The following is a 21,203-nucleotide window of genomic DNA, read 5'->3' as shown; positions in this document are numbered from 1 at the left end:
TGGTTGCCCCGGGACCCGGTGACTCGGTGCAGGGGACGGTGATGGCAGGGGCTGGTGCACCTGGTCAGACCAGGGAGTTTCAGTTTACTCACGATTAAATAAATCAGGCAACTCCAGTAGTTAACCAAGGTGCTAGTGGCCGGCCGCCGTGGCCGGGTGTACTCTGGTCCCTCACCCGGGTTGGTGGTCTGTGTCACTTTTCCTCTGCACTGCGCTATGATGTGGTGGACTTCCCAGTGTGGAACGCGGGAGTCCGCTCCAGGTCTTTTGTGTACCTGTGGAGCTGTGCCCGCTGACGCTGACCCTTGGAATCTGTCGGGCCCTGGTGGATGCCCTATCCCTCTCGGTGGGTGGTAGTCTGCTTTTGGGACTTTGGTTGGGATAGGACCTATAATCCTGCCCTCAATTGGTTAATTAGCTAGGCCATTGGTTCCGGTCCTGGCTTCAGGGTCCAAGTACCCCCTCCGTGCACGGTTTCCGAGTCGGTTCTCCGGTGTTGGTACCGGCGGGCTACAACCCTGCCCCGGTCCACCTCGGATCTCCGGCTGTCATCTTCCCGTCTCCTGTCAGACACGGACCACCGTCTGCCATGTAGCCAATGCACCAGGGCTCCAACCCTGGTGCCACTGCTCTTTGTACTTGAGCTTCACCTCCTCCTACACTTCTCTCTGAACTTGAACTAAAGCTCAACTACTGAGTTTCCCGCCCCGGGCTCTCCAGACCCCTAGGTGGGCGTTCTCCAAATGCCTGGTCCCGCCCACTGGTGTGCCTTTCCTACCCTGGGGGGGTGACTAGGATTTCTTGTCGGCTGTGTGTAACCCTGTGGGGGATGGTGTTGTGCGGGGCCTCTACTGTGTGACCACCTTGTGGCGCCAGGGCTTCTCACTAGGAGTTGAGTTGTCCTTCTCCTCTGCGTTTCATCCTCAGACCAATGGACAGACTGAAAGGACAAATCAGACTTTGGAAACCTATTGTATTTGTGATGTTTTGTGTCGGCTGATCAGGATGACTGGGTTTCTTTTTTGTCCTTGGCTGAGTTTGCTCTTAACAATAGAGCTAGTTCGGACACTTTGATGTCTCCTTTTTTTTGCAATTTTGGGTTTCATCCTCAGTTTTCTTCGGGGCAGATGGAGGCTTCCGCCTACCTGGGTGTTGATTTGGCAGTGGAGAAAATGCAGCATATTTGGGATCAAGTGGTGGATAATTTGTCCAACTCCCAGGAAAATGCCCAACGGTTTGCCAACCAACGTAGGACTATGGGTTCCTGGTTTAAGGTAGGGGACTTGGTCTGGTTGTCTTCCAGACATGTTCCTATGAAAGTTTCTTCTCCGAAATTTAAGCCAAGGTTTATTGGACCTTATAGAATTTCGAGGGTAATTAATCCTGTTTCTTTCCATTTGACTCTTCCAGAGACTTTCAAGATTCGCAATGTCTTTCATAAGTCTTTATTGAAAAAATATGTTGAACCGGTAGTGCCCATGGCTGCGCCTCCTGATCCTGCGTTGGTCGAAGGGGATCTGGAATATGTAGTGGAAAAAAATTTGGATTCCCGTAATCCTAGACAGAAGCTCCAGTATCTGGTCAAGTGGAAAGGTTATGGTCAGGAGGATAATTCTTGGGTGGTTGCTTCTTACATACATGCTGATCGCTTGATCCGTGCTTTTCATCGAGCCCATCCTGACCAACCCGTGGGTTCCGGTGAGGGTTTGGTGTCCCCTCCTCAAGGGCATGGGGGGTACTGTTGTGAATACGTTTTCCAGTTTGGGGCTCCCTCTTGTGGTCAGTGCTGGCGGTGCAGTTGATTTGTGGAATGAAAGTCACACACCTGCAGAGGACTGGCAATCAGGGTCAGACTGGGACTATATAACTGCGTAGTTTTCTCTTGTTACTTGCCGGTGCTCAATAGTCTCATGTGTGTTAAGGATATTCTGTAACCAGCCCTACTCACAGCCAGAACTCCTCTGAGATAAGTGGTCTTTGTACCTCTGCTGTTTGTTTTCCACTTTCTTGTTGTTTTTATCTGCTTAATACTAATGCTTGATTCCTATTTTGTCTGTGTGGAGTTCTTGGTGGAATGGGATCATTCCCTGCTGGGAGTGTCTGTATACTTAGCTCCATGATTCTGCAAGGTATTGTGTTTGTCATGCTTGGTATTAATTCAGTCCCTCATCTGTATTAGTGTTTTTGGATCCCAGTATTGCAGACAGTGCTCCTTCCTATCCTTTTCTATAAAGATAGTTTGGGCCTCACCTTTGCTGAATCTGTCTTTTCTGGCTTTGTATTGTGTTTTTCTATATCACCGTAGCCTTTACATGTGGGGGGCTATCTATCTTTGGGGACTGCTCCGAGGCAGATTAGCTTTCTTATATTTATATCTGTGAGAATATTTAGTTCTCCAGCTGTGTCAAGATGACTAGGTCATCGTAGGCTCGTCCCACGGCTACTTCTAGTTGTGTGTCAGGATTAGGTCTGCAATCCGTTAAGGTTCCAGCCATTCTGTTACTATTTGGGATTCTACATTTTTTGATCCTCCTCGGTCCCTGAATCATAACAGCTGCCATTTGCTGTGGGGGAATGTGGCGCCCCTGTGGCTCCAGTCGCCACAGAGTATTGTACCTTATTTTAGGTACGATATTTGCCTCAGGTAAGGAGGGGGTTAATCACCAGTATTCCACATTCACCCTTTACATACAGCTTCGGAGCCTTCTCACTGGGGAGCTGGACTAGGATAGGCAGGGGGTTGGCCATCACGAAGCATGGGAATTTCCAGGTCCCTAGGACAACCACCTGGGGGGCGAGTTCCACTTGTGGTAGAAGTAGGAGCAACATTACACAAACCTTAGTTGGGACATCAGTTCTGGTGACACGACACCACCACCTTCTTCTTCGTCTTTCTTTGGGCCTAGTCTTGGAGCAGGACGCTCAGCCCGGGTTCCTCATTACTGGAGGGGCAACTCTTACAATGAACACTTTCTAAACACCGGTGGCTTCTTCCAAATTATCTTAAGTCGACGAGGCCCATCACAGCGGTGACCAGTGCTTCTGCAGCAGCAACCAGGCTGCTTAAAGAACTGTGAGTAAGAACACCTGGAACCACAGCAGCCGACTCGGACTCTTATTACCGGCGCCGGTGCCCCCGCACCTCGGCGCCAACCACAACCATTACTACTCCCCTTATCATCCTCCCCGGGGCTTGCTCTACCTGTGGGGAGCGATACCATCCCGGCTGCTACTAACATAAGCCCCAGAGGACGGCGACAGCAGCGGCGGTTATTCTGTGGCCGCGTACCGCAGGTGGCGTCACAACATTCCTAACCTCCACCTCATCCTCCACCTTCTATTGGTGTACACCTCGGGGCATGAAACCGGGCAGGCCACCGCGACATTTCAGACTTCCGCACCTGCCCGGTGATGAGTAAAATAGGTACGAGATCTGACCTGGACTCCCTGCCCCCTGGGTGCTACAAACACACAAATATAAAACAGGGTGAGCGATTCCATTGACAGTGACTGCACAAGCAGAATAGTGAGTGCAGCTGTGGAGTATAAAACAGGATGCAACTCAGGATAAGTACAGGATCAGTAATGTAATATATGAACATAGTGACTGCACCATCAGAATAGTGAGTGCAGCTCTGGAATATAATGCAGAATACAGTCAGGATAAATAATATAAATTCTATACACAGTGACAGTTCTGAACATTGTTATATACAGATTTGTCATTTAGTATGAAGCATTTGTTACGGTATATATTTACTGAAGAGGTCATACTACTGTGCTATCTTTACCCTATGGGTTATCACAGGGCTCTAGAGAAACCATCCAATACCAATGTGTATTTACATCTCCTGAGTCATTATATATGGACCTGTATAGTGACTCAGGCAGTGGCAGTGAATAATATTAGACCAATCTATTATATACAAATATTCCTCTGTTCCTCTGGCAGAAGTCCACATCTCAATGATCAGATGTCAGTGATAATCAGCGTTGAGGTTGTCGGCAGTGATGTTATCGTAGATAGTGTCAGACATCTCGAGAGTCTTGGGTTCTGCTCTGCTCCCAGATGTGGCATTGGTGGGCTTAACCTTGGAATACAGAACTGTGAACTGGTGATGAAAAAGGAAAACAAATTCTCAAAATAAATCTGTAAACAATTCTGAACATGAAGATGAAACAAGGCTAAAATCTACAGAGAAATATAGGTGATATGAGTCTCACCAGTTAAGGACTAATGTTTTGGACCAGTGGTGGTCAACTGGTAGATAGTGGTCTACTGGTAGACCTCAGAGTGTGGATCATAGACCCTGATTTTGGCACTAAAGGCTTTAACACCTTCACTACCTTTGACATACATCAGAAGTAGTGTCCCTATCTTTGATGAGGGCTCGCACTCTGAGCCCGCATCATTCCCTGCCCATGATTTAATCAGCCATCACTGCCTTTATCAGGCATCGGTGGATCATAGATATAAAAAATAAAAAAAGTTTTAAAAATATGAAAAAAAAATCAAATCACCCCCCCTTTGCCCCAATACAAATAAAACAATAATAAAAAAAACCCAAACACATATTTGGTATAGCTGCCTTCATAAAAGTCCGATATATTAAAATATAAAATAAATTAAACTAATCAACTCAGGAAAAAAATAAAACACACCAGAATTATCTCTAATTGGCAGCTGCAAAATTGCAACAAAATGCAATAAGTGGTGATCAAAACAATATATCTGCCCCAAAACAACATCAATAAAAACGTCAACTCAGGACGCAAAAAATAAGCCCTTACTCACTGAGACCCCAAAAAATGTTAATGTTATGGCTCATGGTTAATGGCGACACAAGCAAATTTTTTTCTTATAAAATTCAGATTTTTTTTCCACCTCTTAAATAGATAAAAAACCTATACATCTTTTGTAGCTGTGTACTCATACTCACGGGAAGAATCCTACTGCCTGGTAAGTTTTACTATATACGAGTAGTAAAAATGGTAAATAAATATATAAATGAATAAAAAACAATTAAGGAATTGTACTTTTTTTTTTTTTTTTGAAATTTCAACATACGGTACTTACATTTTTTTTCCTGCTTTCCAATGCCTCAGATAATAAACTGAATGGTGTAATTCAACAGTACAACTCGTGCCACAAAAAAAAAGCCCTCATACGGTTATGGGGACAGAAAAGTAAAAAAATAATGGCTCTTGGTAAGAGGGGGAAAAAACAAAATTGCAAAAACGGAAAATAAAAAGGGTAAAAATGAGGGTCGTGTGACTATAAAAGCCTATCATTATGCTCTATTGGGCCAAATGGACAACATAGACAGAAGATATGTAGAGTGGCTTCCGCTTTTGAGGACTTGAGCCATTTATATAACTATGGCTGATATCACTGGTACTGGGGCATCAGGGCCATTGTGTGTCCTCATGTGCCACTTACTGCTCGCCTGGTAAATTACCTAAACCAGGCTCAATAGTAAATAATTTCCACAACTTCTGGTATGGATCACGTCAACCACATTACTTACTACAATAAACGTTCAATCATAGAAGTAATTCTTGAACTGTATATGCAGGCTAGTCACATTCTGCATAATTCATGTGACCATATTACTCTTCTAGATACTTACATCCTCACTCAGCACATCACCTGGATAAGAAGGAGCTGAAATATAAGAAGAGAAGACAACCATTAGTGGTGGTCAGATTCTCCGAGATGGCAACATCCTTTGCTCAGGGTAGAATTTTCTCTCTTTGGTCTATTGGCTCATAACTGTGACACTCCGTTCTATCTTCTGGCCACTTGGCTTTCTATTGACTAGGACAGATAATGATGACCTCTCTCACCCACCAGCGCCAACCCACATTTCCATCAAAAATTCCTCAGATTGTGGTTTGGCAATAGGCTAAAGTATTGACATCAAATTAATAAAACCTCTATATGACAGATTTATGCCCCAGCTATGCATAAAGCCAGTAATTTGGACTGACCGTGTACTGCATTGACAGTAATGTAGGTGCAACCATCATCTTCATGGTCAAGATCCTTCCTTATTGGTACTGTGAAGTAAGATGTATTGGTCAAACGTCTGTTTTTAAACCTCAATTACCAAACATTCCAAAGAATGGAAGATGACGTAAAGTTAGTGGAAGAGAATGGAATCAGAATGAAAGACAAAGTAAAGAGAATGGAAATTTAAAAAACAAGCCAATCTAAGAAAAAGTGATGGGAATAGAAGTGAAGAAAAAGTAAATGGAAGAGAAAGTGAAAAAAATAATGGAAGCAAAAAAGGAAGGGATGGAAACAGAAGACATCAAATTGAAGAAATGGCTGATAGAAGAAATGATGGGAATAGAACAGAAAAAAAGAAAGGAATGAGAGAGAAAGTAATGGAAATGTAATTCAAAGAAAAATAGGTTAAAGACAAAACAATTAATGGAAGACAAAATAAGAAGGAAAAGAGAATTGAAAATGAAGTAAAAATTGGGGAAACATTTCTTACTATTTGCGTATACTCCTTGGCTGGTTATAGGATTTTGTATGTTATCGTCTTCATTATTCTGCGTTGTCCTCATCTCTGGATAAAATTTGGTAAGAAAACAGACAGTAAAAAATTAGGAAGGTGGTTTTTTCATGTCCTAATTTGAAGAGGGTTTCACATTGCAAAAACGTTTTAGGCTAATTTTTTTGTAAAAAACTGAAGCTTGAGGGCAGGTATAAGTCATGTCATTTTATGACTAATTTGTTATAGTGTTGTTGATAAAGTGAATATTAATGTTTATAACCTGTAGATGGTGTTTTCTTGCGACAACTTTGGGCAGCAAACATTTTTTTACGGAACGTTATGATCAGAACACCAACAATGATGATGACGAGCAGTAGAATCCCAAGCATTGACCACCAGATGGTACGGTCTGTGAAACAGAAGAAGAAAAGCCACACGGTAATAAAAAAAATAGCTTCAATAGTGGTAATTATAAGTAGTTGGAAGCTTTAAAAAAAAGAGATAAAAAAAGATGAAGACGATTACAAAGGAGCAGACGATGAAAGGAAGTCAGAGAAAACAGGAACAAGACAAGACGGTAAGATATGAATAGCTGATAATGATAATATAGACATAAAAAGGAAAAAACAATGAACTAATCCACAAAACATAAGAAAGCATCATAAACCATGTAATAATCAATAACTGGTCTTACCATCAGCATTCAGCTGCTCCAAGATATTGATGTTGACGGTGACCTTTCGGATTTCACTGAGCACAGAGAATGTCCTATTGACTGATAGCTCATTTTTGGCATTACACTGGTATGTTCCTTCATGGTAGTGTTGAAGGGAGTCTATGTACAAGATTTTCTCATTGTCTTGAATTTGATAGAGCTCAGAATTTTGCTTCACAACAGTATTATTATGCAGCCAGGAGACAGAGATGGAAGTGCCACGCTGGATGGTGCAGGTGAATGTCAAGGATTCCCCGAGTACAAAATCCTCACCTTCTTTATCTGTAGTGATGTCAATGTCTGATACTGGCTCTGTTGGAAGAGACATGTTCAAAGTGAAATGTGATACAACTGTAAAACTGTATTATTAAAAAAATAAGAGGTAGGCTTAGCATACCTAGAGATTTCTATCATACTCAACTTCAGTAGAGTCTGGTGGTTTTTCAGCTTGAGACTATTCACTATATGACCATTTGCTGTTGTCCATGTTGGGTCTTCATCATTTCCCAAGTCATTTTAAGGCCCACTTGGACACACCCCAGTGTCTGATAATTGAGTGTAATATGTTCAGTTGCTGCCTGTTATGGAATTGTCACCATTCTGTTTCTTATTTTACTATCATCTATCAGCCTTTTGTGATTTCTACTATTTGTGCCTGCTACTTCTTTTAACTACTGGTTAACTGCTGTAAACATCACAATCTGTTATTAGAGTCTGGTAACATTGTGTTTCTTTCTACATTAGAGTCTATATCTTTTACCTGCTGCTTGTTTGTTGTTCTAGTTAACCTATTATCTGCTGTAAGCATCACAAACTGTTACTAGAGTCTATTCACATTATGTTGCTTTCTACTGTGGATTTTATAACTTAAGGCCCCGTCACACTAAGCAACATCTCTAGCAACATCGCTGGTAACGAACAACTTTTGTGACGTTGCTAGCGATGTTGCTGTGTGTGACATCCAGCAACAACCTGGCCCCTGCTGTGAGGTCGTTGGTTGTTGCTGAATGTCCTGGGCCATTTTTTAGTTGTTGCTGTCCTGCTGTGAAGCACAGATCGCTGTGTGTGACAGCGAGACAGCAACAACTAATGTGCAGTGAGCAGGAGCCGGCTTCTGCTGAGGCTGGTAACTAATGTAAACATCGGGTAACCAGGAAGCCCTGTCCTTGGTTACCCGATATTTACCTTTGATACCAGACTCCTCCGCTCTCACTGCCTGTGCTGCCGGCTCCTGCTCTGTGCACATTTAGCTGCAGCACACATCAGGCAATTAACCCGATGTGTGCTGTAACTAGGAGAGCAAGGAGCCAGCGCTAAGCATTGTGCGCTGCTCCCTGCTCTGTGCACATTTAGCTGCAGCACACATCGGGTTAATTAACCTGATGTGTGCTGTAACTAGGAGACTGGGGGCTGGTCACTGGTTGCTGGTGAGCTCACCAGCAACTCGTGTAGCCACGCTCCAGCGATCCCTGCCAGGTCAGGTTGCTGGTGGGATCGCTGGAGCGTCCAGTGTGACAGCTCACCAGCAACCTCCTAGCAACTTACCAGCGATCCCTATCGTTGTTGGGATCGCTGGTAAGTTGCTTAGTGTGACTGGACCTTTACACCTGCCCCTACTGTGATCTGTTGGTTATTCTATTATCTGCTATAAGCATCATGATCTGTTAATAGAGTCTGTTTACATTCTGTTGTGGATTAGAGTCTGTTTACTTTGCTGTAGATTAGAAAACCTGCACCTGCTGCTTCTGGGATTAGCTGAATAACCCATCATTTGCAGTAAGCATCACAAACTGTTATTAGAGTCTATTCACATTACGTTGCTATCTGCCATGGATTTTATATCTTGCCCCTGCCCCTCCTGTGATCTGTTCGTTAACCTATTATCGGCTATAAGCATCATGATCTGTTAATAGAGTCTATTTACATTGTGTTACTATCTTCTGCTGTGGATTCTATAACTTCCACCTACTGCTTCTGTGATTTTCTGAGTAACCCATCATTTGCAGTAAGCATCACAAACTGTTATTAGAGACTGTTAACATGTTGTGAATTCTGCTTCCTATATCTGAGTTTTACTTCAGACCTGACATTATTCACTCTTTCTGGCCTGTTGATTCTGTGGCTTCTGGCATGTGCTGCTTCACTTGTTTGTTTGACATCCATCATAGCCCATTGCATGAGTCTTTAATGTTCCACATGCATTCCTGCATGCTTTACCGGTGCTGAGTTGATGTGTCCACCCTGACCTGCAGCTTCTTGAATCTACATTCCCTTAGTAAGCCTAATAGCCCCAAATATATGAAATTTACAATTAAATCCCAACATACTTTTTTATAGGTCAATGGGGAACACCTAGGTCTTTTAGTATCCTTCATATCCTACATCCAGCACAATGTTTTGGCTTCCATTATGAAAAGAAGCCATAACTCATACATATAAACTTACCCAACAAAAATAATGTATTTTACAATTTATTATGATTTCAGGTTTTATTGGCATTTTTAGATACATTATATGTAATAAATTATAAGAACTTTACTCAAACTTACACTATATAAACACAAAGTAACTATTCTACTTACCCATAACTTGCAAATTGACTTTGTCACTGTGTTGATGTTGAGTTTGGACATCATTGTATGAAGCGCAGGAGTAGAGACCACCCATGGTCAGTGACGTAATGGTAAATTTTATCTCTGCTGCCTCCTTTTTGTGAGCAGTAATATTTATTAATAATGACTCATTGTGATAGAACAGGTATTGTATCGGGCGGGAACCTTTGGAGGACAAACATCGAAAAACAGCCTCATCTTCGACGGCCACATTGTTTGGTGAGACCATCAGGTTAGGTTTATTTACAGGAACTGCGAACAAGAAAAATGAACACTGCTACATATAGGTAACGGATTTCTAAAATAATCAAATTTTGTCTTAAAACATGTACAGAAATTTTCTGTCCTGCTGTAAAGAATAAATGTTCTAAATTTCTGTTTTTTGTATACCTAAATTTGATAAGATATCTGGAATCTATGTCATATTTATGATCTACCACAATGGTCTAGATCTGGACTGTATCATCAATCGCTTTCCAAAAAGTCAAATTACTCTAATTTTGAATATTTGGAGAATTTATTTTTAAGTATATGGTAGAAATCTTGAGCCTATTGTCTTTTTTTATTTTCATTTTACTTGGTAAAATTATCAATTTTCCCCATTTAGCACTGTTTAACCCCTTCACCTCTGGCGATTTTCCGTTTTTCATTTTCGTTTTTCATCGCCTTTTTCCGAAAGTCTTAACTTTTTTTAGTTTTCTGTCAATCTTGGTATATGAGGGCTTGTTTTTTTGTGGGACAATTTGTTCTTTTGAATGAAACAATTAGTTTTACCATATAGTGTACTTTAAAATGGTAAACAAAAATTCCAAATGCGGTGAAATTGCAAACAAAGTGCAGTAGCACGATTGTTTTGGAGCTCTTTTATTTACCATGTTCCCTATATGGTGAAACTGACCTTCCATTATGATGCCTCAGGTCGCTACAAGTTCGTAGATACCAAACATGTATACTTTTACTTTTATCTAAGGGGTGAAAAAAAAAATCAGGACTTTGTCCCAAAAAAAGAATTGTGCTTTTGTTGCCATTTTCTATAACCCGTAGCTTTCTCATTTTTTGGGATCTGGGGCTCAGTAATGGCTTATATTTTGCATATTATGCTGACATATTTAGGCCGGTTTCACACATCCGGCTTTTCGCTGGTTTGGCGGATTCGGCGCATGCCAGTACAGAGTATACAGTACAATGGCAGCATGACAAGCGCCGGTCACATGCTGTCATGTGACCGGAGCATGTAAACCGGAAGTTACAGCGCTGTCATTATACTGTATACAGTGTACGGGAATGCGCTGCATCCGCCAAACCGGCGAAAAGCCGGATGTGTGAAACCAGCCTTAATGGTACCATTTTTGTGCAGATTCTATATTTTGATCGCCTGTTATTGCATTTTAAAAAACAATTTGCCACGACTAAAAAACGTAATTTTGTAGTTTGGAATTTTTTCTCTCCATGCCGTGTACCGATCAGATTAATTGATTATATAATTTGATAGATCCGGCATTTAAACTTTTATTTTCAATGGGGCATAAGGGGGGTGATTTGAACTTTTAGTTTTTTTATTTTTTCATATTTTTTAAAACATTTTTTACATTTTTTATTTTACTAGTCTTCCTAAAAGACTTTATCACTGCAGTTTCGGATTGCTTGTTCATTTCTGCTGATTAGAGCAGCATCGCTCTGATCAAGAGAAATGCTGATCTTCTGTGAGTGTCGGCACTCTGTTGGCTCTCACAGGAAATATGTCATAGTAACATCAGGGGTAATCAGCTGACCCCACACTACCATGGCAACACATTGGCGCCCCATGATCTTGTCACGGGGCAACTGATGGCGACGAGAAACAGTATGATCCCCGCCGAGGTCGGTGTTTGACAACGCAGATTAAAAAGAAAACAGGTTTACGCAGTATAAAAGGATAACAGGTGCTGGCAGATTACCAATCCACCTGCACCTGTTAGCCCCACAAGTCTGTTGATCGGATCAGCAGACGTGTGGGGATTTCTGTGGGCTCTCTCCCAGAGCACGCCTTAATGGGAGATAGGTGACCAAGGACGTAACAGTAGGTCCTTGGTTGTAAAGGGGTTAAATATGAGACTGGAATACCTTCTTATGTTCAGACCTCATATCTAGGAGAATCCATAATTTTGGAAATAAATATATGCACAGTGTTGAATTTATAGAATTTTCTTAGGAAACATCTCAATTTCTCCATTTTCCTACTCAAGTCTTTTTGTGGTTCTTACTTATATTCATGACACTCAAAACCATTCTCCAAATCTTGGTCAAACCTTTTATATTTTGCCATGATAAATTGCATTTTTCAATTACATAATTTTTAGCTATTTACAACTTATTAATTACATTTTATTAATTCTTTTCAGGGAGTTAAAAAAACAAAACAGCAACTCTGATATTTTCTTTACCTCTAAAATTTTGCAAAATTAACCATGCAGAATAAATGAGATTCTTATTTTGTGGGTCAGTATGATTGTGGCGATACCAAGTGTATATACTTTTTAACATGTTTTTATATTCGTATAGAAGAAATATTTGTTTTTGTTTTGCTAAATTCCAAGAGCCAAAACCTTTTAAAATTTTCGATTGACGAGAATTAAGTTGTTGGAGAATCTATTATTAATATTACTTTGGTACATGCACGGATTTTGGATAATTTTGTAGTACATTTTTTGGGGAGGTAAAACTTAAAAAATAACAACTCTGGAACAGTTTTATTTTACAGTTTACACCACTTTACATTAAATGACACTTTAGATGAATGAATTGGCTGGAATTCAAATTAACCAGATTGCTCGAATTTGGCAGAGAAATTTTCAAATGATGAAGGGACAACCTAAAGTTTGTTCATATTTTTGATAAAACTCCTTAGAATTTGACTCATAGCCTACGTGATAATCTTAGAAGTTATTGATACAAGACTTAGCCTTACAAGAAAAACTCACGGGTCGTTGCTTGAGTAAAGTGTTTAAGGTCATCAGGGGGCTGAATATTGACTTATGGCTGGCTACCAACACATGGCCTTGGAGAGATGGTGTTTGAGCTCGCGCCTCTGTGTGGCTACATGTGTTACTACAGTATAATTTCATACTGAGAACATAACAGGCGATTATATTTCAGATATGTTGAGAGAGAATTGATACTCACTTTTTACAATGATCATTTGCTCAGAGCTGTTTTTAGAAATACTCTTATATGTTAGTGAACATTGGTAATTTCCAGTGTCCTTTTCTGAGGCGTGAAGAATCACATACTCGTTTTTGTAGATTTTAGGTTGTACAGTTTGTGAGTCTCTGTAGAATGTGTATGATGGTCCATAAAGCCATTCAGAATACAGACACTTCATTGTAACTCTATCTCCTTTGTTAATTCTTTCTGGTTTGATTTGTAGCTTTGGTTTCTCAAATAACTCTACAAAATATATTAATACAATTCAACATTGTGATATCTAGTAGGAAACTATACTAAAGAGGTCAAAAACTGGTCTCAAAGCAGAGGCAACTTGATTATTTAGGCATTTCGACCAAGTACAAGGTTTAATGATGAGAAAACATTGCCATCTCTTAAACCGGTATAAGAGTTGTAATTATTCTTCAAGAGTAGGATCCAAAAAATTGATTGTAGTTATGTTATCAAATGTAATTTATTACCTAAAAAATAGTGGTTATAGTGGTAGGCTAAGAATCCAAATCACTCATAGGTCCCCTATACACAGACTAATGTCGGTCAACTCCCCCCCCCAATATGGATTAGTTTGGCTCACAGGCGAATGGCCAACAGGAGAAAGTTAAGGAAGATAAGGATCTGGCATATCCGATACTTGACTGTCAATTCTTTTGTTTTCTAAGACATAAGCCACCTCCCCATATTTCTGCCAGTGTTTCTCTCGTGGAGAACACATGAGTATTCAGTAGTGTGAGCCAGGTGAGATAGCTGCAGGATGAAATATATAACAGGTCTGTTTAAAGTGTGTGGGAGGCTTTAAGCTCCCAGCACTGAAATAGATCAGATCAATTCCACTCAGAAGGACCAGGAGTTATCAGGATGGACCAATCCTGGGTACATTTCTAGACAGATCTAATGAGGAGAGGACATATTACGATCTCCACCATAGGCACCAACATGCATGGGAAACTGCAATTAAAGATGGACCATTTTCACTTATGACAATTATCTAGATCAATGTTCTCACAAGTGAATTTGATGAAAATAAGCAAATTGCACCAAAACAAATAATCCCCCTGAATGGAAATGGTTCAAATAAGGTATCCACGCCAACCTTCAATACTGATGTAGGACACATCACTCATCTTCATCACGGTGTGTGACGGAGTCTGCGCCTCACAAGTATAATGCCCAGAATCCTCCAGCTGAGTAGACCGGACTGAGTATGTATCAGATGATCCTATTTCCTGCACTTTCTGCCCATTTTTATAGAAGGTAAAGAGCAGATCTGTGTCCTCCCGGAGGGGGTTACATCTGGTGTCACACGTGAGAGTCATGGTATCGCCTTCTTTTATGGAGAAGGGCACTTTTATTTTTGGACTTGTAAAAATATCTAAAAGAAATAAAAAAATAATGTTAATGTTGTGTAGCAGGAGTTAATTACCAGGACTGGCGTTATTATGGTACATTCTTCTCTCATCATTCCACTTTTCCAGTTTATTACCATACAGTCATGGCCAAAAGTTTTGAGAATGGTACAAATATTAATTTTTACAAAGCCTACTGCTTAAGTTTTTCTAATGGCAATTTGCATATACTCCAAAATGTCATAAAGAGTGATCAGCTTAACAGCAATTACTTGCAAAGTCAATATTGGCTAAGAAAATGAACTTCAACCCCCAAAACACATTTCAACATCATTGCATTCCTGCCTTAAAAGGAGCAGCTAACATTGTTTTAGTGATTGTTCCATTAACACAGGTGTGGGTGTTGATGAGGACAGGGCTGGTGATCAATCAGTCATGATTAAGTAAGAATGACACCACTGGACACTTTAAAAGGAGGCTGGTGCTTGGTATCATTGTTTCTCTTCAGTTAACCATGGTTATCTCTAAAGAAACACGTGCATTCATCATTGCTCTGCACAAAAATGGCCTAAGAGGGAAGAGTATCGCAGCTACAAAGATTTCACCTCAGTCAACAATCTATCGCATTATCAAGAACTTCAAGTAGAGAGCTTCCATTGTTGCCAAAAAGGCTCCAGGGCGCCCAAGAAGGACCAGCAAACGCCAGGCCCGTATCTTAAAACTGTTTCAGCTGCGGGATCGGACTACCAGCAGTACCGAGCTAGCTCAGCAATGGAAGCAGGCTGGTGTGAGTGCTTCTGCACGCACTGTGAAGCAGAGACTCTTTGAGCAAGGCCTGGTTTCAAGGAGGGCAGCAAAGAAGCCACTTCTCTCCAGAAAAAACATCAGGGACCGACTGATATTCTGCAAAAGGTACAGGGAGTGGACTGCTGAGGACTGGGGTAAAGTCATTTTCTCAGATGAATCCCCTTTTCGATTGTTTGGGACATCTGGAAAACAGCTTATTAGGAGAAGAAGAGGTGAGCGCTACCACCAGTCTTGTCTCATGCCAACTGTTAAGCATCCTGAAACGATTCATGTGTGGGGTTGCTTCTCAGCCAAGGGAATCGGCTCACTCACAGTCTTGCCTAAAAACACAGCCATGAATAAAAAATGGTACCAGAATGTCCTCCAAGAGCAACTTCTCCAAACTGTCCAAGAGCAGTTTGGCACCCAACAATGCCTTTTCCAGCATGATGGAGCACCTTGCCAAAAAGCAAAGATGATCACTAAATGACTCAGGGAACAAAACATAGAGATTTTGGGTCCATGGCCTGGAAACTCCCCAGATCTTAATCCCATTGAGAACTTGTGGGCAATCAAGAGACGGGTGGACAAACAAAAACCAACAAATTCTGGCAAAATGCAAACATTGCTTATGCAAGAATGGACAGCTATCAGTCAGGATTTGGTCCAGAAGTTGATTGAGAGCATGCCAGGGAGAATTGCAGAGCTCCTGAAGAAAAAGAGTCAACACTGCAAATATTGACTTGCTGCATTAACTCATTCTGTCAATATAACCTTTTGGTACTCATAATATGATTGCAATTATATTTCTGTATGTGATGTAAACACCAGACAAACACAATTAAAAAGCAGAGGGCAACAGATCATGTGAAAATATAATTTTGGTGTCATTCTCAAAACTTTTGGCCATTACTGTACATAGGGCAATGATCATATCATACAGTGCCTAAAAATAAATCCTTTTCTGCAGTGGATATTTGTGGGACTTTCTGCCTTAAGTTTTGTGTTAAGCATGTGAAATGCAGCTCGATGGGATTGAGAGAGTATTTGCTCTCATGAAGTCTTCTTTTTATGTTGGGTTTAGATACTAAAAACCAACTTATTGAAAAGTTTCTTCAGTTGGGTGGATGCTGTGAAGATTTTTCAATCATCAATACCACTGTTGCCTTCCGTGGATGTCCAGGCTGTTTTGAGTTCCCAAGCACACCAGTGCCCTATTTTTTTTGCAGAATGTACCAAATTATTGATTTGGGGGCTTCTTACATTTCTGCTATCTCTCTGATAGATTTATTTTTTCAGCTTAATGATGATGGTCTGTTTCTCTTCTATTGAGTTATTTTGACTGCATGATGTCGGTTCACAGCAACAGCTTCAAAATGCAAATTTCACACTTGGAATCAGCTCCAGACCTTTTACCTGCTTAATTGATGTTGGATTAATGAGGAAATAGTCAATGCCACCCATTAAAGAGCTTCGGAGATAATTGTCCAATTGCTTATTGTTCCTAGAAAAAGAGGCAGCTACATATTAACTGGTGATGAGCAAACATGCTCAACACTGCTTGATACTCAATCAAGCATCAGGGTGCCTGGCACACTTGGTACTCGAACAAATGCACCCTGAAAATAGTGTAGGGAGAGCTGCTGGAGAAGGGATAGTGTACTACAGTGATTACTGCCTTACATTCCTTCCTGCTGCTATGTTAACCTAAAAGACATTTTCAAGGATAACTCTACTACATTCTATTCTCTAATAATACCACTGTTGGCTGCAATTAGTGTAGGAAGATTTGCTAGAAAAGGGCTAGTGTATTAGAGGCATCTGAAAAGGAATTATTGCCCTACAGTCCTTGCTGCTGCCACATGAAAACCAAACGTCCTTTTCAGAGCTAATTAAAATTATTCTATTCTCTAATAATACCGCTCTTAGCTGCATACCTAATTAATATGCTCAAGGAGACAAACAGGACACCGCCACAGAGTTGTTGTAAGGTGTAATAGACCAAAAAGATCTGTGTCTCACGCCACTGAACCTCCAACCACCCATGGATGTGTGTGATAATGGTCATAACCAGGATGTAGCTCTGAAGTTTCAGTGGTTCAGTGCTTTCTGAAAACCTACCCAGATGTGCCTAAGCTACTTGTCAAGGTATGCCACTTGTGCACCCATTTTCGCAAGTCACCTACAGTTGTCGCCTGTCTGGCAGTGCTTCAGCAGCGTTTGCAAGGGCCAACTTGTGACTGGTTTGCGACTTGCTCACATGCTGGAACCCAACATTACATATGTTGGGAAGGCTTTTGTGAGCAGGAGAGGACAGTAATGGAAAGCCAGCTACAACATGCCCTTCGGTATTCCAGTTGTGAAGCCGTGTCGCCCCTGGGGGGGTTGATGGTCCTATTCGGGGATGCAGGGACTCCACAGGGCTTCTTTAATAATATGGCAACAGGTATGTCAGTTTTTGTATATATGTGTCATGACGCCACTCACGGTTTGCGGTCAGGGATATGGATGACCGCCACTGCGAATTTAACGAACGTCTGAGGCTGATGGAGTCTGCAGTCGGATGATGTGGCCTCCCGTAAGGGAGGCTGGCCCCAGGGGCTCGGGTGTGTAGAACAACAGGTCCCAGAATAATTCAGTCTCAGTTCAGAAAGTCTTTCAACTTCTTTTTACTCACTTTAGTTGTTATTGTGAGGAAACCCGGAGCGATACTGTGATAAACTAGGTGAGAACCAGGAGATCCTTCAGGCCAGTCTCACGGTAACCATTAACTCACCTTCCTAGCACTCTTTGTTCGGATAACCCCTGACCTGAAGTACCGTGGGGTCTATCCAGGGAGTCGCTACTGCCTTTTCTCCCTTTTTGGACCGTTTGCCGGCAGCGTGGACCAGGTGAGATTGCTTCAAGCTCTGTCTCCTTATGGGTCCCTGCGTTGCTGCTGAGGCTCGTACTCTGTATGGTTGGTGAGGTACTTGTATTTCCCCTCACCGGCAGGTATAGCTGATCAATAAATTGAAGTCTATTCAAGGGACTTGTACCCTGTGCGTGCCTAGTCACCGGCAGTCCCCGTACTCAACTGACTCTGTCTTTCTGACTAACTGACTGGTAACCGTTCTCCCCCGCTAACTTCGCTAATGGCTACTCCACGTGCAGTGTCTCACTAATGGACACGCGCGTCTCCCCTAGCAATTCCCACGCTCACCACTATCATACTGGCTAGCTCCACTACTTTCCTGACAACCTCTGCACTTTAGCTCCCAGCCCCTCCGCTGCACCCATTGATAAGAATTGAAGGCTAGCCCCCTCCGGAGACTACCCAAGGGTCCCATCTAATGGTGTGGGAGACTGGTTGCTATGTGTCTGTGCGTACACACCTCGTTCTGGCCCTTAGGATTACCTGTAAGTACTGCTCCAGCATGGATGCTGTACTCAGTGGTGCCTGACCAGGTCAGGGGAACCACATTCCCCCTTGTTTATCAACAGCACGTCCTCGGGCTGTGAAGACAAGAAACAAAATACAAGTTTTCCCACACAGGGGAGATATTTAAACATACCAGGTACCATACCACCACCACCCACCACCCACGAGTCTTTAACCGATGACCCGCATACGGAGTGATCACCAGTCCTTTTGGTGACCAGGTGGCGTTGGGTAGGCCCCATAAACAGGCATACCTGTTCCTCTTTGTGTTGGAAAGCAGGCCCCATAAAGGCACACTCTGGGGGTTGGTACCACTGGGGTAACTTTTTACACTGCGAGAGTTTGTGGTTATAGCCAGTTCATAACCTATGGTCCATTTGAAGTAAATGCACATAATCAGGTGCTAAAATAAATAGATATTCAAACAGTTCGCGCAAAAGTCTTTGCGGGCACAATTTTCTTTAAACTTTAAAACATTTTAAACTTTACTTTTCAAACATTTTAAACTAAATAGACTTTTATCTCCCAAGACCAGTGCTTGGCACTTCAGTGCACTGATACCTGGAGTTTGTGTCTTGAGCGTCCCCTGGTGGTGATGGCAATGGGGACCTGGTTGTAGCGGTGGGGGTGGAACCTGGGCTGACTGAGGTTTCCCTTGGACACTGCACTACGTCCAAGGCAAACCAGGCTCTCTCTCCCATATGCCTCGTCAATTCCACTACGTCCCCCACGTACAAATCACGACCAGGGTGACCCCACTGTAAATGGGATTGTACATCCCGCCGGGATACAAAAATTCCCTCTTTCACTCCTGCCTCTACAATAAAGCCCCACCCCGTACGGCAGTTAAACTCCTCCACTACTCCTAAGTGGAGGGGACCTCTAGCCTGGTGTCTGGCCCGCCGCAGGGACTGCTTCTTTTGCAGGTCCCGGGCCTCTAACTCTTCAATATCTGAAATTGGGCCTCACAAGGGGGTGTGGGTGTCTGGCTCTCACCCGCCGTCGCTCTCTGCGGGCTGTTATCCGCATCGACATCACCTGGTCATCAGCGGGCAACCAGGTAACATAAGTGCTGGGACTTGCTGCGACCAGTTTTCCCTCCCTGTCGGAGGGTGCTGCAACCTCTTCCGGTCGGTGGGGGAACAGCAGCGCGGCCTCATGGCCTCCCTCTCTCTCAGAGGGTGCTGCGACCTCTTCCGGTTGGCTGGGGAACTGCAGTGATGGCGGCAGGATCTCTTCTCCCTCCCTGTTTGAGGGTGCTGCGACCTCTTCCAGTCGTTGGGGGTGATTGGATGTTATCTGTTTCTTTGGTGGTCCTGATGAAGGGGGCAGATGCCCCAGAAACGCGTTGACCTGGAAAACAATAAAGTAACACTGGTCTGAACATCATCTGAAGTGATCTATTGGCGCGGCATTAAAACACCACTCTCTTGTGCTCTCTGTTATCTACCGTTTTGGTGGCTGCAGCCTTGGATTGTGTGATACATGCGATTACAGTAGTTGTGGCTTCTCACAACTACATCTGGTGAGTAGTTTCACTCCCCCACCCCCACCCCTCACATATTGGGGTAAGACCCTATGCGCTTGTTTTTCCACAGCTTTTTCTCCGAGTCGTTGGGGGAACAGCAGCGTGGCCTCATGGCCTCCCTCCCTTTAAGAGGGTGCTGCGACCTCCTCCGGTCGAGCAAGTGGCAGCTCTTGGGTCGAGCTTTCAGCAGCCGGGCAGAACGATGGCCTGGTTTCAGGATCCCTCTCCAGCGGAGAGGGTGCTGCAACCGCTTCAGGTCGAGACGGCAGCTTGCGGATCAGGTATTTATCCATCAGGTGAGCCAAGGGCAGAGCAGCCAGTTACCTCTCCAGCTGAGAGAGTACTGGGTCCGCTTCAGGTCGGGACGCAGGAACCGGTTCCTCAGTCAGTGAGTGGGGCGCTGTAACCATCTCTAGTCTGGGGACAGGAGCCTGATCCCCAGTCAGCGACTGGGGTGCTGTGACCGTCTCTGGTCTGGCAACCGGAACAGGAGGCATTGCGGCCTGGTCTGGTCGCGGGCATCGCACTGGACGTTGCACCGGCTTCTGATGTTAATGCCGGTGGAATCAGCATATCAGGTAGGACAGGGGCAGTTTTGGACTCACCCGGGGTCGTGCTGGAGACATCCAGTGGCGGGGCCGCTGTCGCTGACGGTGGCTTAGGCTGACCATGGGTAGCACCTCCAGGCGGACCTCTTTGCACAGACAACTGCAGATTTCGGATCGCTGTTAACATCCTCTTCCTCCAGGCGGCTACCTCTCGCCTCCGCTGCTCCTCCATACAGTCAGCGATTCTTTCCACTTCTGCTTCCAGGTCCTCCGCAGTCATGGGCCTTGTCCAACCCTGCTCCCTTTTGTCACCTTTTGCTGACACCATCTTGCCTCTACCATTGCTCATCAGGTTCTGGTCAGGCTTTGGTCTTAGTTTCGTTTTTGGTTCTCCTCCCACTGGACTGGGACGTCCCAGCAGTCCGGGGACAGATCCGCCCCCATCTTCTCCTTTCACTGTGTCAGAGCGCTCTCTCCATTCTGGGACTGTCACTCCTCTCCATGGGCGGTTTCTTCTCCTGCGCGAGCTGCAGCTTCTTG

The 21,203-nt window shown here is 43.2% G+C and overlaps 1 protein-coding gene across 1 annotated transcript in view; it reads right to left on the bottom strand.

Annotated features, from left to right (window-relative positions):
* Window positions 1-3,572: 3,572 nt before the first annotated feature.
* The window catches only part of LOC142257566 (hemicentin-1-like), a 141,644-nt gene continuing 124,013 nt past the window's right edge, over window positions 3,573-21,203 (bottom strand). The window contains exons 16-24 of the mRNA XM_075329710.1: window positions 14,128-14,406; window positions 12,996-13,259; window positions 9,804-10,085; window positions 7,201-7,533; window positions 6,787-6,915; window positions 6,504-6,578; window positions 5,992-6,060; window positions 5,631-5,665; window positions 3,573-4,112 (exon numbers count right to left, since the gene is read on the bottom strand). Coding sequence (XP_075185825.1) covers window positions 3,978-4,112; window positions 5,631-5,665; window positions 5,992-6,060; window positions 6,504-6,578; window positions 6,787-6,915; window positions 7,201-7,533; window positions 9,804-10,085; window positions 12,996-13,259; window positions 14,128-14,406 — 1,601 coding nt within the window. The 3' untranslated portion in view covers window positions 3,573-3,977. The remainder of the gene's footprint in view (window positions 4,113-5,630; window positions 5,666-5,991; window positions 6,061-6,503; window positions 6,579-6,786; window positions 6,916-7,200; window positions 7,534-9,803; window positions 10,086-12,995; window positions 13,260-14,127; window positions 14,407-21,203) is intronic.

The sequence above is a fragment of the Anomaloglossus baeobatrachus genome, chromosome 12 (assembly GCF_048569485.1).
Source record: "Anomaloglossus baeobatrachus isolate aAnoBae1 chromosome 12, aAnoBae1.hap1, whole genome shotgun sequence".
NCBI classification, from domain to species: Eukaryota; Metazoa; Chordata; class Amphibia; order Anura; family Aromobatidae; genus Anomaloglossus; species Anomaloglossus baeobatrachus.
Note: the sequence above shows the minus strand (reverse complement) of the source record. Positions and strands in the feature narration are given on the sequence as shown.